The sequence below is a fragment of the Gracilinanus agilis genome, chromosome 1 (assembly GCF_016433145.1).
Source record: "Gracilinanus agilis isolate LMUSP501 chromosome 1, AgileGrace, whole genome shotgun sequence".
Taxonomy (NCBI): Eukaryota; Metazoa; Chordata; class Mammalia; order Didelphimorphia; family Didelphidae; genus Gracilinanus; species Gracilinanus agilis.
Genome location: NC_058130.1, coordinates 476694358 through 476712484, shown reverse-complemented (window position 1 = coordinate 476712484; position 18127 = coordinate 476694358). Strand labels below are relative to the sequence as shown.

The 18127-nt window shown below is 38.3% G+C and overlaps 1 protein-coding gene across 1 annotated transcript; it reads right to left on the bottom strand.

Moving 5' to 3' along the window:
- Positions 1–2630: 2630 nt before the first annotated feature.
- LOC123231638 (serpin B8-like) lies at positions 2631–13896 on the bottom strand. The gene is made up of 6 exons (XM_044657919.1): positions 13732–13896; positions 11665–11802; positions 11198–11315; positions 8642–8775; positions 7839–7988; positions 2631–3044 (listed from the first exon to the last, which is right to left on the bottom strand). The coding sequence occupies exons 1-6, from the start codon at positions 13894–13896 to the stop codon at positions 2631–2633; spliced, it is 1119 nt and encodes a 372-aa protein (XP_044513854.1).
- Positions 13897–18127: the final 4231 nt, after the last annotated feature.

Sequence of the window (18127 nt, the reverse complement as noted above, 5' to 3'; positions counted from 1 at the left end):
ACAATGTACTCCTGGATCTGCTTATTTCGCTCTGTATCACTTCACATAGATCTTTTCATCTCTTTCTGGAATCATCCAGTTAATAATTTCTTATAGCACAATAGTATTCTATCACCATCTTATGCCAAAATTTGTTCAGCCATTGTCCAACTGATGGATATTCCTTTAGTTTCTAATTCTTTGCTACCACAAAAAGAGCAACTATAAATATTTTTGTACCAACAGGTGCTTTCCCTTTTTTAAAAATCTCTTTGAAATACAGACCTAATAGAGGTATTACTGGATCAAAGCGTATTATGCATTGATTGAGTATACTTCCAAGTTGTCCTTCAAGATCGTTGGATCAATTCACGACAGCAATACATTAGTGTCCAATTTTACCACATCCTCTTCAATATTTATCAGTTTCCTTTACTGACAGATTGGCAAATCTGATAGGTGTGAGGTAGTACCTCAGAACTGTTTTAATTTGCATTTCTCTAATTGAGTGACTTAGAACCTTTTTTCATATGATTATTGATAGCTTTGAGTTCTTCATCTGAAAGCCATTTATTGAGCTCCTTTGACCATTTCTCAATCAGGGAATGATTTACATTCTTATAAATTTGACTGAAGAGCTTTATATATTTGAGAAATGAGACCATTATCAGAGAAATTTGTTATAAAATATGTTTCCAATTTGTTGTTTCCCTTCTGATCTTGGTTACATTGGTTTTGTTTGTATAAAACCTTTTTAATTTAATTTAGTCAAAATTATTCATTTTACATCTTATAATGTTCTCTCCTTTTTAGTCATAAATTCTTCCCTTCTCCATAGATCTGAGAGGTAAACTATTATATGTTCCCCTAATTTACTTATATCACCCTTTAAGTCTAAATCACATACCCATTTTGGCCTTATCTTGGGTGTGAGATATTGATCTGCACCTAATTTTTGCCATATTGTTTTCTAGTTTCCCCAACAGTTTTTGTCAAATAGTGAATTCTTATCCCAAAAGCTAGGATCTTTGGGTTTATCAAACACTAGACTGCTAATCATTTACCCCTATCTATTCCATTGATCCACCATTCTATTTCTTAGCCCTACCAGATTGTCTTGAGATAATTACTGCTTTATAGTACAGTTTAAGATCTGGTACTGGTAGACCCCATCCTTCACATTTTTTTCCCCATTAATTCCCTTGATATTCTCAATCTTTTGTTTTTCCAGGTGAGCTTTGTTATTTTTTTTTCTAGTTCTATAAAATAGTTTTTTGGTAGTTTGATAGGTATGGCACTGAATAAGTAAATTAGTTTACGTAGGATTGTCATTTTTTATTAGCTCATCCTACCCATGAAAAATTAATGTTTTCCAATTGTTTAGATCTAATTTTATTTGTATGAAAAGTGCTGATTTTCTCGGGTTCTCTAAGTATTCCATCATATCATCTGCAAAGAGTGATAGTTTAGTTTCCTCGGTGCCTACTTACTCTCAATTTTTTTTTCTTCTCTAATTGCTATAGCTAGCATTTCTAATACGATATTAAATAACGGAGATGATAATTTGCATCCTTGCTTCATTCCTGATCTTATTGGGAAGGCTCCCAAGTTATCCCCATTGCAGATGATACTTGCTATGGTTTCAGATAAATACTACTTATTATTTAAGGAAATGTCCTTTTATTCCTATGCTTTTTAGTGTTTTCAATAGGAACGGGTGTTATATTTTGCTCACCTTTTTTTTTTTTTTAGCAGTTCCCAGTCTTCATTAAGGCTAATTCCTTCCTTCTCTTGATTATCTCTAACTTTTCCCATATATATCTTTACTATAGGTGATTATTTGTGTGTTGTCTCCCCCTTTTCCAGCCCTGACTGTCAGCTCCTTCAAAGGAGTGATTTTCTTTAATCTTTGCATCGCTAACACTTGGCATGATGTCCCATAATAAATGTTTATTAACTGACTGATTAGCAATAGTATATATGTAGATGTATGTATATATACATACATTTATAGATATATGTATCTAGTTTTCTGTTTTTACTCATAACCAGTTAGTTATGTTGGTTGTCAGTAGTTCCTTTAAGCAAAATCTTGCAAAGGTTCCAAGGGGAAATAGGGCTTATCACCTCACCTTTCCTACTTGTTTATCATAACTGCTTTTTTGCTGCTGAAAGCATAGAGCTCAGAAACACACAGTATATATAAATATATAGTTGTGCCATTTAATCTCCAGAGAGAAAAGGTACAAGTGCTCAGCATAGCATTATTTGTCAGATTGATAGTGATCAATGAAGAAGGGTTCAATAAAAAGTATTATCTGATAGGAAGACATAAAAAGGAGGAGAGAATATTTGTTAGCGGTCTTGGACTTTCCTATCCAAGGGACCCTCCTACAGACTTTTCCCCCACCCTTTAAGCCTGTTTGCACACTCTTGTCTTTGACCATAGAGCCTGCAAGTAAGCAGATGTATTGTAGTCCAAGTGCAATGTTTCATAATAAAGTGTTTTACTAATTTTTCTTTCCTATTATACTAGATTGATGAATTCACCATGAATTGCATATACACATAGCAGCCTTATGCAGCTTAAGAAGAGAAAGGCAGGGAAGTAGCCAAAATAGTAGTGCTTTGGGGATAGTGACTGCATCTCTTTAGGGAACAGAAGCTCTGCCACAGAACAGGATGCTATTAATTGTATGGCTCCAGATAAAAAAAAGAAAGAAACTCTGAGTCTTAAGTTCTTTTTCTCCCTTTGTAGTTGCTGGTATCTCCACTGCTGCAGTGGCAGCTGATGCTTTGATACCTTCTTCATTTAATTCCAGGGAAGATGAGTGAAAAACACTTAAAAGGTAAATGTCTTTGAGTGTAGACAATCCAGAAAAATCAGCCTTATCCTCATTGAAAGCATCAGATATTCCCAAACTGCAAAGAATATGAGCCATGTTGTAAGACTTTTCTACCTTGAATTTGGGGAGGAATAATTGGTTATGAAGAATTTCCATCAAGGCCACTACTTCTGGATTCATCCAGGCTGTAAATATTTCATAGGTTAGCCTTTTTGCCATCTGAAGGAAAAGAATGGAAAATCACAAGATTAAGCTGCCTGCATAGACCACATGTTCATGCTCCTTCCACTATGCAGCTAGAAAATGACTGCTCCCTCAGGGTCAGTTACCATTTTGGCATGTTGGTCAAACACTACACTGGATGTCTCCCTTGCTTCCCTCCCTCTGACCCACAGCCAGTCAATGCCTTCATCTCTCAACACACAACTATTGCTATCCTATTGAGTGATATTTAAAGAGATATAATCATAATAATGGAAAAGAAATTGAATAAAGGCATAAGGACTTCAAAGTTTTCTGTTATACAGGAATGCTTGAAGGGGGGTGAGAGCTGATGAAATAACACAATGGATTGATTATTCTGTCTTACATATAGCCAGCACTTTAGTTGTTGGAAACCACATTCCTAGCACCATACTTATCTTTGTATGCTGTTGAATGGTTCTGGATCTACTGAGTCATTCTGTTTTTAATAGCAGTTTTACACTTGACATCACCTGACTTAAAATGCTCAGAGGTTCTGCTCTTTGGCTGAATGAAACTACAGAAAATCATGATATTGCCTTGACTTCCTCTCCACTACAAATCTTTGGTACATAATATCAGCTGTGTCCAAATTGCCGTAAGGCAATCGTGAATATGTTATTTAAAAAAACACCTTTCTATCTTAGAATCAATATGGGCTAGGCCAGTGATGGGCAAACTTTTTAAAGAGGGGCCAAAGGAAAGGAAATGCTCATCTGTCAGTCTGTTTCTAAGGCAACTCTTGCAAAGTTTCATTGTATTGTATCCTACTCCTTGTATTTGTCAGATTAGGAATAATGTCACAAAGTGGATAGAACATTTCAGGGGGCTGCATGTGGCCTGTGGGCCATAGTTTGCCCATTACTGGGCTAGGCAATTAGGATTTAGTATTTACCTAGGGTCACACAGCTACGATATATCTAAGGCCAGATTTGAACTCAGGACCTCTCATCTCCAGGTCTTTATCCATTGAACCATCTAGTTGCCCCAAACCTTCTCTTCCTCATTTCCCAATTACTCTTGAAGGTATTATCATCCCCAGTTAGCCAAGTTCACAATCTAGGCTTCATTTTTTTACCCCTTACTCTGATTCCCCGTATCTAATCAATTGTTGTATCTATCATTTCTCATGTATGCTCCCTTTCCATCCTCTGACATTTCCAGTACTTAGCATAGGCCCTTATCACCTCATTCATGGACTCTTATAATGATCTTCTGGCTGGCCTCAAATCTCTCTCAACTCCAGTCCACCTTCCACTCAGCTGTCCAATTGATCTTCCTAAAGTATAGGTCTGACCATGCTACCCACTTCCAGGATCAAATCTAAATTTCTCTGGTATTCAAAGCTCTTCATAACTTGCCTTCCTCAAATTCCCCCTGCAAAGACAAACACACATTTCTAGTCTTATTAGACCTTAGTCTCCCCTTCAGGTCCTCATCAATTCATTTGTTACTAACCTCCTTGCATTTTTCCCACACAGTACATTTCATCTTCTGATTCTGAGAATTTTCACTACCTGTGAAATGCTCTCCCACTTTATCTCCACCTCAGAGCTTCTCTAGCTTCCCCCAAGTCCTAGCTAAAATCCTACATTTTGCAAAGAGTCTTTCTGGGTCCCTCTGAGAATACCTCCAATTTCTCCTTATTTGCATATAGTTTCCCCAATTAGACTGTGAGCTCCTTAAGAGTGGGGGTTGTTTCCATTTTTCTTTGTATTCCCACCATTAGCACAATCCCTGGCATATAGTAAGAGCTTATGAAATGCTTGTTGAATTGTTTTACCTTGTCTAGTATTTTTTCCATATTAAAAAAATTAATCAAGAAATAATGTAAGGGGGCAGCTGGGTAGCTCAGTGGAGTGAGAGTCAGGCCTAGAGACAGGAGGTCCTAGGTTCAAATCCGGCCTCAGACACTTCCCAGCTGTGTGACCCTGGGCAAGTCATTTGACCCCCATTGCCCACCCTTACCACTCTTCCACCTATGAGACAATACACTGAAAAGTTAAGGGTTTAAAAAAAAAAAAAAGAAATAATGTAAGGGACAGCCAGGTGGTTCAGTGAATAGAGAGCCAGGCCTGGAGATGGGAGGCTCTGCATTCAAATTTGACCTCACACATTTTCTAGCTTTGTGATCTTGGGCAAGTTCCTTAACCTCAATTGCTTAGCCCTCATCCACTCTTCTGCCTTGGAACCAATACTTAGTATTGATTCTAATATAGAAGGTAAAGGTTTAAAAAGACAATTTTGGAGTTTGGAGGTCTTAGATCAAATCCTATCTTAGAAGTGTATTATCCATTTAAGTGTCTGGTAGATACAAACTTCTCAGTACTGCATGCATCTCTCAAACATTCTACCTTGCAGAGGATGTGTTGATCTTCCCTAGTAAAAGGAGTTTACCAGATTGTAGTTTTCTCTGTCAATGAAATAATAGATGGTGGTCTCAAAACAATAGCAACAAAAAGGTTCCTAGAATTAAATTTAGAGCAGGGGAGAATTATGAGTAATTGTGCCACTCAACACTGGTATTGCCTTTAAAAGGGAAGGGGAAAGAAAATAAACAAACATTTATAGAGAACCTACTGCTTACCAGACACTACTAAATTTTTTTATGAATATGTTATTTGATCTTCACAACAACTCTTTAAGTTAAGTGATGTTATTATCCTCATTTTAGAGTTGAGGGGCTAGACAGAAGTTCAGTGACTTACTCAGGGTCTTATATCTAATAAGTTTCTGAATCTAGATTTGAACTCAGATTTGGGGGATATGTTCTGGGTTTGAGAAACAAGAATTTTTCCCCACAGGTTTCAGACTAAATCTGCGCTTCATAAATTTGAAAAATTTTATATTTTTCTTTCTTGACTCCTCCCCACTAAATATACTTCATCCCTAGGGAAGATTCTCTGTCTTCCCCATAGAATTGCTTTTTTCTGTTTCAATAAAGGGAACATCTCTCTTTTGAGTAAATACATTCCATATTCTTCTAAATCAATATTTTGAGTCTTATGATAAATAGCAGTGTCTTATCTCAAGAACTGAGATGGGCTGAGTTTATACCCCAAAGAGATCATAGGGAAAAAGACTTGTACAAAAATATTCATAGCCATGCTCTTTGTGGTGGCAAAAAAATTGAAAAATGAGGGGATGTTCTTCAACTGGGGAATGGCTGAACAAATTGGGTTATCTGTTGGTGATTGTAACAATAAAAGAACCAGTAATGGACAGTAATGGATGTTGATAGAAGGGGGGGTTCTGCGTAGTGACTCTCTCTTCCAGCACTCCCCTAGGGCCAAATATACACTGGGAGACTTTAAGGGGGCGTCACCCCAAAACTGGGTGACCTAGATAGTCATGCCACCCCACAGGAGTTGAGGACAAGGTTTCCCTACAAGAGGAGGTATGTGGTACCCCCATCCGATCCTAAATAAGGATGGAGTTCACTCAAACCTCCCCCCCCAGGTCAGTTAATCACACAATGGGTGATCAGGCTTTAAGATGGAATCTGCCAGACCAAGCACCTCTCCTTATTGTCTCTCAGCCACACTGGAATGCTATCTGACTGTCAAATGGCTTTTATCATTCACAAATCAGGGATTGAGGAAAGGGGTGAAGGGCAGAGGGATTTTGGGGTGCCCTCTTTGCTATTCCTATGGGCTCCGTCACTTAGGTAGGAACCCTAGTGGTTCCAACTCCTAAGCTTCTCACCCCTACCTTCCCCTTCTATTTCTATTTTCTATTTCTATCTTTTCCTATAATTGTAAGCTTAGACTGAAAAGGGTCTCTCAGCAAGGATGGGTAATGGGTGAAGAAGACAAAGAGATTGCTCCCAAAGGAGTCCAAAATCTTAGCTGACATTCTAGTCTTGTAGGATAAGTTGTGCTGAAAATGGCTGTTATCAGGAAATCAGGGTTTCAATTTCCAAGAATCCTCAGCAAGGCCTCTGGACTGATAAGAGCTGGGTTTTCTTCCTCCTCATTCCTCCTAGCCCTCAGCCCGAAGACCCCTCTTCCTTCCTCCTCCTCGGAGCAATTCCCCAGAATTCTCTGCTGGTTTCAATTGCCAGCAGCTGCCTTCTCCTCCTTTGGTTTCATCTCCTCTGCACAAAAACCTATCCTTACATGATGGAATACTATTGTGTTAAAAGGAATAATGAACTGGAGGAATTCCATGTGAACTGGAACGACCTCCAGGAATTGATACAGAGTGAAAGGAGCAGAACCAGGAGAATATTATATACAAAGATGTATATACTGTGGTAAAATCTAATGTAATGGACTTCTCTACTGGCAGCAATGCAATGATCCAGAACAATTCTGAGGGACTTATAAGAAAGAACACTATCCACATTCAGAGGAAGAACTGTGGGAGTGGAAACACAGAAGAAAAGCAACTGCTTGAACACAAGGGTTGATGGGGATATGATTTGGGATGTAAAATCTAAACAACCACCCCAGTGCAAGTAAAACCCAGCAAAATTACGCATTGGCTATGGGGAGGTTAGGGAGCGGGGTTTGGAGGGGGAGAGAAAGAACATGAATCATGTAACCATGGCAAAATATTCTAAAAAATTAAAAAACTAAAAAAAAAAAAGAATTGAGTTGGTCTTTAAGAAAAAAAATATTGCCTATGCCCCTGTCCATTTGAAAAACCAGCATGAGAAAATAGAAGACATAGCCAATGCGTATTGTAACAACTCTATAATGAGAAAAGAGCAACTAGAATAAGGATATACAAGAATGTACAGCCACCATTGCATACATCGAGCCTCACCTTTTTGCCATCATCAACAGGAAGCACAAAGATAATATTCCATTCTTCTCCATTATATGTACTTCTACAAACATTAGCACCTAGCTCTTCTGAATAGAATCCCAGAAATATGCCTTCTTTCACCGTAAACTTTGCCATTTTGTGCTTTTCCTTAAAGGAAACAAATAAACATTTGATCAAAGCTAGATTATTGGGGGCAGTTGGGTAGTGGATTGAGAGCCAGGCCCAGAGACAGGAGATCCTGGTTTCAAATCTGACCTCAGATACTTCCTGTGTGACCCCGGGCAAGTCACTTAACCCCCATTTTGCCTAGCTGTTACCACTCTTCTACCTTAGAACCAATACACAGTATTGATACTAAGATGGAAGGTAAGGGGGTCAGGAAGCTAGATTATTGAAAGTGGCAGGTAAAAAGCAAAAATAGCTTATTTTTAATATATCTGAATTTTTAAACAATTCATTTGTTTTCACAAATAATAGCATACTGCAATTGCATTCAACATATTCCTTCATGACAGTTCTAGATTATCTAGAAATCCCTTCTTTTTTTTATTTTATTATTCTTTTTTTAATTTTAAGCCCTTAACTTCTGTGTATTGACTTATAGGTGGAAGAGTGGTAAGGGTAGGCAATGGGGGTCAAGTGACTTGCCCAGGGTCACACAGCTGGGAAGTGTCTGAGGCCCGATTTGAACCCAGGACCTCTTTTCTCTAGGTCTAGCTTTCAATCCACTGAGCTACCCAGCTGCCCTCTAGAAATCCCTTCTTTAACTCCACTCTTACCCTCTATCATATCTTGCTTACTTTATGACTTCTAAGAGTTCTCTTCATAGGTTCAGCCTCATTCTTCCATTTTAATTTAAAGTTGATGATGTTCACAAAGATTAATAGGCTAAGTGGGTTAACTGTATCCTCAGGTAGTAGCTCTAAAATTGTACCTTTAAAAAATTTTAGAAAACATGTGTCATTCTTAGATGTACATTCATTGATAAACTTTGGCAAGACATACATAATAGATTCTAAACTGAACTTCAGATATTTAAATTTTTAAGGACAACTAGGTGGCTTAGTGGATAGAGCGCCAGACCTAGAGTTGGGAAGAGCTGTTTGCCTCAGTTTCCATATCTATAAAATAACCAGAGAAGGAAATGGCAAACTGTTTCAGTATCTTTGCCAAGAAAACCCAAAATGGAGTCATGAAAAGTAAGCATGACTGATCAACTTAACAACAAAGTTAATTTGATATGTCAATAAGAGGAACAGTTAGATAGAACTCCCTAACCTCACTTAGACTAGAAATGTAATAGCCTTCTTTAATCAGCATGAAAGCTTTAATGTCTCGATTTTTCCAACCTTGCTGAGTTCACCTCTTCTAAAGCAACCTGGTATGTCTCTGTTACTAGGGGCTCACAGTATAAATATTGATCTCCTTTAGTGCTACTATTGCACAGTATATTGCTACTATTGCACTATATCCTGAACTTAGGCGATCCACCAGCCTCAGCCTTCCCAGCAACAAAGACTATAGGCATGTGTCAATATACCCAGCTTGGAATATTACAATTTTAAGAAAAAAAATTAGTCATAAAAACTTTCACGTATAATAATAATAATTGCTAATATTTATGTAACACTTTGAAGTACACAACACACTTTATTTCCATTAGATCCAAACAAACCTGGCAGGTAGTTGCTGTATTGTCCATATTTAACAGAAAAGGAAAATGAGGCTGACAAAAAGTAAGTGGCTTACACAGGGTCATATAGGTAACACCTATCTAAATCAGGATTTGAACTTGTCTTCCTGACTCAAAGTCCATTGTTCTAACCACTCCATCACCCAGTGATACTGTATAGAGAAAGTAAGGCTTTTGATCGACTATAATCCCTTCTATCAAAGGAATTGTAATCTTGAATTGGGAAAAGAGATATCAAAAGAAACATGATATATGAAATGAGTACTTCAGTGTTTCAAGAATCTGTGTTCCCTCCATGGACACAGATGCAACTTCCCCTTACACCAACCAAAAAACCTCTCCATAAAACAAGAAGAATAAAACATGTGTTAGTCGGCAACTTTCTGGGACGAGTTTCTCAGAACTTAATTATATTGGTCTTCAGATAACAGAAAATCAGAAACTGTCACTGAACCAAGACTCTAAACACTTTCCCCTTGGTAGGGTCTGCTAGATGCACTACCTCCTGAACCCAAGGTTTCATTTCTATTCCAGGATGAGGCATCAGATTAGGATCTTAGTCTTCTGTCATTTACTGGGGCATTTAGGTGGTGAAGTGGATAAAGAGCTGGGCCTGGAAACAAGAAGACCTTTGTTCAAATCTACTTCAGACACTTACTAGATGCATGTCCCTCGGCAAATCACAGCCCCTCTCTACCTCATTTTCCCCAACTGTAAAATAAAGGATCATAATAACATCTACCTCACATGGTTATAAAGAGAAAATGATTGGAAGATTGTGGATTCAAATCTGACTTCAGACACTTCCTAAGTATGTGACCCTGGCCCTTCCTGCTCTTCTGCCTTGGAACCAATACACAGTAATGATTCTAAGACTGAAGGTAAGGGTCATTTTTTTAAAAATGTACACAAAAGATCAAATGAGATAATGCTTAAAAAAAAAAACACTTAGCATAGTACCTGGCAAAGAACAAGTGCTTGAGATATATTTGTTTCCCTTCCCATCAATGAATATGAGAAAGAGATACAAATAGGTACAATATGATAAACCAATAAAATGTTGGACACAATCAGATGGAACTTATATCCAATTTAAATAAAAACTGAAGCAATCAGTGAATAAAAACTGGTAGATGAACATGGACTGTTCCCAGGGTGGGCAAACAGGGTAAGCAAAGTATAGAAAATGGGAAAAAGGTGATTATGATTGCCTTAGCACCAATCTGCCTGGAATGGGGAACATGACATGAGTATCAATGGCTGAAGAGATGACTATGTTTGGGTAGGAAAATATGGCAGAGTCTCTATGATCTTCTACAGGTATCACTGTATGTGATATCACAGCTGTGATGTGAGTGAAAAATGCAAGACCATCCAAGAGCAGAAATTACAGAAGGGTAGACTTGGGGTTCTCTGTAATGATAATTTCTTAAGGATTATACCTCTCTGAAGACTGAATTGGCTACATTATGGAACAGGGTATTCCCCTTCACTACATGCCCTCAGAGAAAGCCTAGGTGAAGCTTTTTGGATCTGTTGTGGAAGAGAGCCTTGGTAGGTCTGAAAATTTTCTGAGGTTCTGTAGCTCTGTGATGTAGAAACTGATAAAGAAAATCCTGAAAAGATGATTTATGTAGCCAACATGAAAAAATAAATTTATGACCTCCAGTTTTCTCTGCTACCCATGCATTTATGTATTTTCTGACTGTCTCGGCTTCTTCAGAAAAGCAAACATCCTCTAGGTCTGAATCGTAGAACTTTTTACAGGATTCTTTAAAAGACTAGAAGAGAGGGAAAGAATGGTCAAAGACATTTCTCTGATCCATTTCTAAGAAGAAACAGAAATGTTACAATATTTAGCAACATAAACATATGTTTTTATTAGGAATCAGTTATCAGGAATATATATGTGTGTGTGTGTATATATATATATATATATATATATATATATATATATATATAAATAACCCTCCAATGTTCATACAAATTATATTTTGAAAGCATATAGTATCTAAGCAGAGACAACAAAGTATAGTGGAAAGAGGATTGGTCTAATTTACCATACATCCTCATAAAATATCTGTTTTCATTTATAATCTTCATTAATGGCTATGTAGAAACACGACTTACTGGGAGGAAATTTAGAACATTTTCTCCAAAGACTCTGTTGGCACCATGAATCAGGCAGTGAACGTTTGGCTTGTTCATTTCAGTGAGAAGTGACAAGAAATGCCGGTCAATATTTCTGTTTCTCTCTAAAAAAAGTGACTAAGAAAAAAGAATGGGAGGAAGAGCATTAACTTTTTTAGTTGGTCTCTAAGAAATAAATAATAAACTAACCTTTGTAGTGAAAGCTTCTTGCAACCTTTGCTTAACTATGGAGAAAAATGATTCATTGTGAAACAACTATATGCAGGATATCTTAGGAGGAAACATTGGCTTTTACCCAAGAAAGGGGGAAAAAATCTCAAAGTCAAACATCTGATAGAACCAACAATTTCATTCTGGAGGATGCAAAAATACCCATAATTGAAACATAAGTAGTTTTGTGTCCCAAGTTGAGACTAGCTTTTTAGACTCAGACTTGCATTAGAACTGGCCCATGGGAATAGGATTATCAGATTATTCTTCCCTCCTGTCCCACCATCTCACTGTCCCACTTGGAATTAGAGATAAAATACATTTTAGAATTTGGACTTAAAAGACATAAGATTGGAAATTTTGTTCTCCCATCGAATAACTGTTGTCAAGTTAATCAATATGTACAAGGTACTTATTATGTATCAGGCATTGTGCTAAGTGCTAGGAGTAAAAAAAAAGACTAAAACAGTCCCTTCCTTCAAGAGGTTTACAGTCCAATGAGGAAGGCAACCTGCAAAGACTATATACAACAAGAAATCTGACCTCAGATACTTAATGCCTGTGAAACGCTGGGCAAGTTACTCAACCTTGTCTGCCTCAGTTTCCCAATCCATAGTGTGAGCTGGAGAAGGAAACAACAAACCACTGCATCTTTGCTAATAAAATTCCAAGTTAGTCACCATGGATCAGACATGACTGAAAATGACTGAACAACAACAAAAATAGAGGGAAGAATTATATAAATCTAATGTCCCTTTCAGCTCTCAAATTCTATTATCTCTTCATGAAAATCTAGAAATCTTACTGAATTAGATAAGAAAATGTTTTGCATAACTGGACTACTTCATTGCCAATTAGGGCTGTACCTATCAATCTCACTGGTGTTTCTATTCATTCAGGTTTTAAAGATCTTTAGAAGAGGAGATCCATATTTTAGAAAATTTCTTAATTCAATCACTCATCAATAATAATGTTCTTTGGAATTCATCTCCTAAGGAAGCAGAGCATGATCTAAAGTAGACTCAAAAAGCCCTCTTGGCCTCCTGGTCTCATTTTTCCTTTCCATTCACCCTAAAAACTCCCCATCACATTAGGATCATCATTTGTATTAGCTTCTAAAATTTGGGACTAGTACAGAGGGAAGGACTCAAGAGGCAAAACACACACACACACACACACACACACACACACACACACATACATTCTGGAGACAGGTGGTCTCCACCTATAGCTGAGAGCCATCATCATATTAACATAAATTCATGTATTAGTATCACCAGAGAAGGCAGGTCAAATAGAATGGAATGTACAAAAACCAGCAACTTGGTAGGAAGGCGGAATTCTGATACTCTAAGTTTAGCTCTAGGTTGTAGGTGGAAGAAAAGGGAGAAAAGAAAAAGCTCCTCAATAGTGGAACAGTCAGGAAGAATGCATCCCAAATGCTAGGTATCAAAAGATAGTAATTTGGTGGCTTAACAGTTTTGATTTGCAAAAGTCACTTGAACCTGAAGCTTTAGTTATCTCTGCCATCCCTGTGTGTCTCCACAAGTTATATTTTCAGAAGATATATCTCTTAGATATTTAAAAAAAATCTTTCTCTTTTTAATCAGTAGTTTTAATTTTTTACATGTATGAAATTCAGATTTTATTTTTTGCTTTTTGTTTTACATCCTGGCTACAGGGTGGTCAATGTGTGTGTGTTCCAGTCTATCATGCCTCCATTCCATGACATTCTAGTATCATAATCAACAAATCATTGGTAAAAGGCTTAATTACCAATTCATTTGGAAGGTGATACACTGGTTTTTTCCCCTCCTTTGTAAGTTATATACTTACTTTTTTTATTTGGTCTGCAGTATTATTCTGTGCTCCCAGGAGAACCATGGCCAGGATAAATAAGATGCTTGGGGGAGAAAATACCACATTTTCTAGGTTTTCTTCACAGAGCTTTTTCAGTAGAGTAATGGCAAGCTTATCGATTGCTTTGGTGAGAGAATTCATGATGAAACCTTGACCAATCACACAGAAAGGTGTAAGATAAACACAAAGTTTAGGAACAGAATGCTTTTTCCCATGATGAAAGCTCAATACACATTTCATTTTCACACTATTTCTCTTTTCAGTTACCATTGCCCAACTTCCAGCCTGCAGAAAATATTGACACCTTAAAGGAAAAAGATTTTTTTTTATCCTGCTTGGCTGCCAAGCCCTGAAGTAGCTTAAGGGCATATGCTCTAAATGTGCTGAGGAGAGGTCACCTATATTCTAAGTCTGCCTCTGCCATTTACTTCCAGTGGAACCTAAGGAAAGTTTTAGCTTCTCTTGGCCTCAGTTTCTCAAATGCAAAATGATGTAGCTAAGCTAGATGATTTCTAAGCTCCTTCCCAGTTATAGATCTATGATCCTATGATTTATGTCAAAAGTATCTGAACAGGGGGCAGCTGGGTAGCTCAGTGGATTGAGAGCCAGGCCTAGAGACAGGAGGTCCTAGGCTCAAATCCGACCTCAGACACTTCCCAGCTGTGTGACCCTGGGCAAGTCACTTGACCCCCATTACCCACCCTTACCACTCTTCCACCTAGGAGCCAATACACAGAAGTTAAGGGTTTAAAAAAAATTAAAAAAAAAAAGTATCTGAACAGAATGTAATATTCTGAAAGAATGGGCCCAACCCATTTTATTTCCACCTCCACATGCACAGGAAGGAAGACAATCTCTAGCTTGCACTGCATAAAACAAACAGAAAACTAAGCCCAGAGTGTGAGGGTGGGAAGAAGGAGCTTTCTTGAGTATTAATGTGTAGAATGGCAGTCAGCTGTAAAGCAGCAGCTACTGGCCATCATAGCCGAGTCCAAGAGCTGAGAATTGGGAATATAGACCAAGAAAAAACACCAGAGCAAATGGAAGGAGGAAGCTCAGAGAGGTGGAAGATACAACACATCTCCAGAGAACACACACCAGAGACTTGACTAGCTGGAACCATGTGGTTTGTGAATCAAATTATTCTTCACATGTATTTGAATAAATGTGTTATGTTCTGCACTTCAGAGGGATGCTTTCAAAGGAACTGAAGACCCCTAATGGAGGAAAACAGACAAACTCAAATGTTTCTGAGATAGGAAAGAAATAAGGCACAGAATAATTAAGAAAACTTTAGTTAGCCCTAGTCTTAGAGTAAGAAGTTGAGATTTTGAGTCACAGTTTACATAAGGTAAATTATTTTCCATATGGAAGGTGACCAAAATCAAACCAAAGTGATAAAACTTCTTGGATTATGTAAGAGTCCTCCCAAGCTTAATATAGTTTTCACATTTCAAATATACAGTGAATCTACTTATTCACTTGATTTATAAATCCTAGTTAAGTTTGAATACACTTGGGCTTCTGGGGGCTATATAACTAGGGTTAGTTAGTTGTTTGCTAAAATATTCTCTCTAGTAGAAATGCTTCAGAAAATGTTTTTGCTTTGGACCCTTTCAGACTTTCTCCTTTTTGAGGGGCCTCAGGCTCAGAAATAGTCTGGAGAGAGGCATTACACTACCCATAAATGGGATGACTCAATCCCTGTTCTCATATAATTGCTGCTGATTCCTACACTCCACCCCCCACCCCCAGCTGAAATGGAACTAGAGATCAAGAGTTGAGGTCATTGTAGCTCATCCTAATTTCAGGATCTTCCAGGAGTAGAACATAGAATTCCTAAAGCAAAATGGAACACCCTAACCCTGCCTCACTTGTTCCTTGGAATGATAGAAAAAACACGAGTTTTGAAAACAGATGTCCTAGATTAAAACTCTGTGGTACTGATTTTTTTTTAACCTATGTATCTTTTGGCAAGTTATTTACCTGGAATAGGCCTTAGTTACTCATCTCTAAAATGAGAGTTTTGAACAAGATAGGGAACCTTAAGTTTCAAATGACATAACATTCAGCTCCTTCCTTTCTTCATGGCTAGAGTGTCTCATACATGAGAGCTCCAGACACTTTCAGTTTACTGCATGCATAAAGACACAAAAATCTTACTTACCTGAGAAGTTTCCCCTTTGTTCCTTTCTTTTTCACTTGGAAGCCATTTCACCCAGGTAATTGAGAAGGTGAGTTTTTAAATCATCAGGAGTAGATGTGGCAGGTGAAAGGTATCAGTAGAGTTAGAAGTCATCTAACTCCATTTTACCAACAAGGAAGTTGAGACCCAAAGCAATTAAGGTTATATCAGTGTAAAAAACTGAGCTTAGATGGATCTTCTGTCTCCAAATCCAAATCTGCTTATACAACACTTAGATTTCTTATGTTTTCTTGAATAAGAGACAGTAGGAAAAAAAAGCAGGATTCAAAGATAAAGATCAGGTGACAGAAGCTCCCATGTACCAGTAAGTCTAGTTGCTTTTGTCTTTGCTGCTGCTGTTCTTGGAGCATAATGAGCACTTAGCGTTGGATGGGTCTGAGACTTAGCTGTGTGCTGATGAATTAGAAAGATTATCCCTCTAAGTGACCAGGAAGAGGCAGAAGGGCTCATACTCTCTTTTGTGTACTTGGAACCAAGTGATACCTAAACTCTTTTTTACCTCCAAATTCAATAAAATTAGGAAAAAAATGGTGTCAAAGAAATATTTCTAGTATGAGGCACTGGTTTCACTAGGTATAGTGATGATTCTTCCTATAGTCATCCCATGACGGTCCTGTCTTCTCATACATCTTCTATATCTGTTGAATGAGGATCCCCCTCTAGATCTCTTGACTGCAAGGATGGGAGATGGGACAAAAAGAGCCAGAAGAAGGCCATTGGTGACAGTTACTGACAGTTGGGACCAGATTGGGTATTCTGGGTAATTTTCAAGAGGAGGGCTGCCGGTGGAAGACTGAGAGAGGGAGAAGGAGAACATCTCAGCTCTAATCCAGTCCTAAGGGCTTCCTGAGGATCTTTCTTTGGACATTGAAACCCTGATTCCCTGGTCAAAGGCATCCCATCGCATCTCACCCAGCAAGACTTTAATTATTGAGACAGCTAAGTTTGGGACTCCATTCTGGGAGCAATCTCTTGGGCTCCTTCTCCCATTACCCAATCTTGCTGAGAGACCCTTTCCAGTCTAACTTACAATTATAGAAAAGGATAGAAATAGAAACAGAAGGAAAAGGGACAAGAGGGGAGATGCTTAGGTGTGGGAACCCCAAATGTTCCCACCTGAGTAATGGACCCCATAGAAATAGAGAAGAGGGTACCCCAAAATCCCTCTGCCCTTCACCCCTTTCCCCAATACCTATATTGATATTAATATTAATAAAAGACATTCATTAGTCAGATAGCATTCCAGAGTGCCTAAGAGACGAGGGAGAGGGAATCACAGCTTGATCTGGCTGCCTCTATCTTGAAGCCAGACCACCCACCGTGAAGTTGACTGACCCCAGGGGAGGCTTAGATGTACCCCACCCTCGTTCAGAATTGGATTGGGGTGCCCAATACCTCATCTTATAGAGAAGCCTCGTCCCCAACTCCTGTGGGGCAGCATGATCATCCAGGTTACCTAGTTTCAGGATGACACCCCCTCAAAGTCTCCCAGTGTATATTTGGCAGGAGGGAGAGCTAGAAGAGAGTCTTTCATCATAGACTCTCTCTCTCCCCCTCTCTATCATAACATTTGGGTGCTGGCTCTCTTTATTCTTATATGACATTGTGTGAATGAGTAATCAATGAGCTGGTGTAATGCAAGGTTGCTAGCAGAAGCCTTTTGCTTCTGCAATTTCAAACTGTAATAGAAAGACAGTTGGAAGTTTTAGAATCTTCAGAAAGTCAGTTGGAGCCTGAGGCTATAAATAGAGCTGAAGTTCCAACTGAGGGGCTTTTGCCTTCTGGCTTTGGTTTTGGCTTAGCCTGTGCTTATTTTGTCTTGGAGAAATTTGGATCTATCTGATTTCTTTGGATCTCTCCCTGATCTCTCCATTACATCCCTGCTATTTCCTCTGAATTTCTCTTTGGGCCCTGGGAGGAAGGAAGGGCTTGGTGATTGGACATTGTGGGTTTAGTTTCTGTAGGCAAGTAGGGCATCCTAAAATAAGTTACCCCTAATTTAGTGATTTGATAAATACTTTATTTCAAAGGCAGTCAAACCTTCCTGACTGGGAGAGCTGGACTCTCTGAGTCTAACCCTCTCCTATGACCCATCCCCCAACACCAGCCTTCTCCTCTAGAAGTGGTTAGAAAACCTAAAACCTCTTTCCCTCTGATTATTCCTGA

Excerpts from the sequence above, each read along its gene's own strand:
- LOC123231638 (XM_044657919.1), bottom strand. The coding sequence starts at position 13,896 with ATGAATTCTCTCACCAAAGCAATCGATAAGCTTGCCATTACTCTACTG. Across the intron at positions 8,776-11,197 it reads GGTAGCAGAGAAAACTGGAG|GTACAATTTTAGAGCTACTA; the intron begins GTCATAAATTTA and ends AATTTTTTAAAG. Across the intron at positions 3,045-7,838 it reads CTGTTGATGATGGCAAAAAG|ATGGCAAAAAGGCTAACCTA; the intron begins GTGAGGCTCGAT and ends CTTTTCCTTCAG.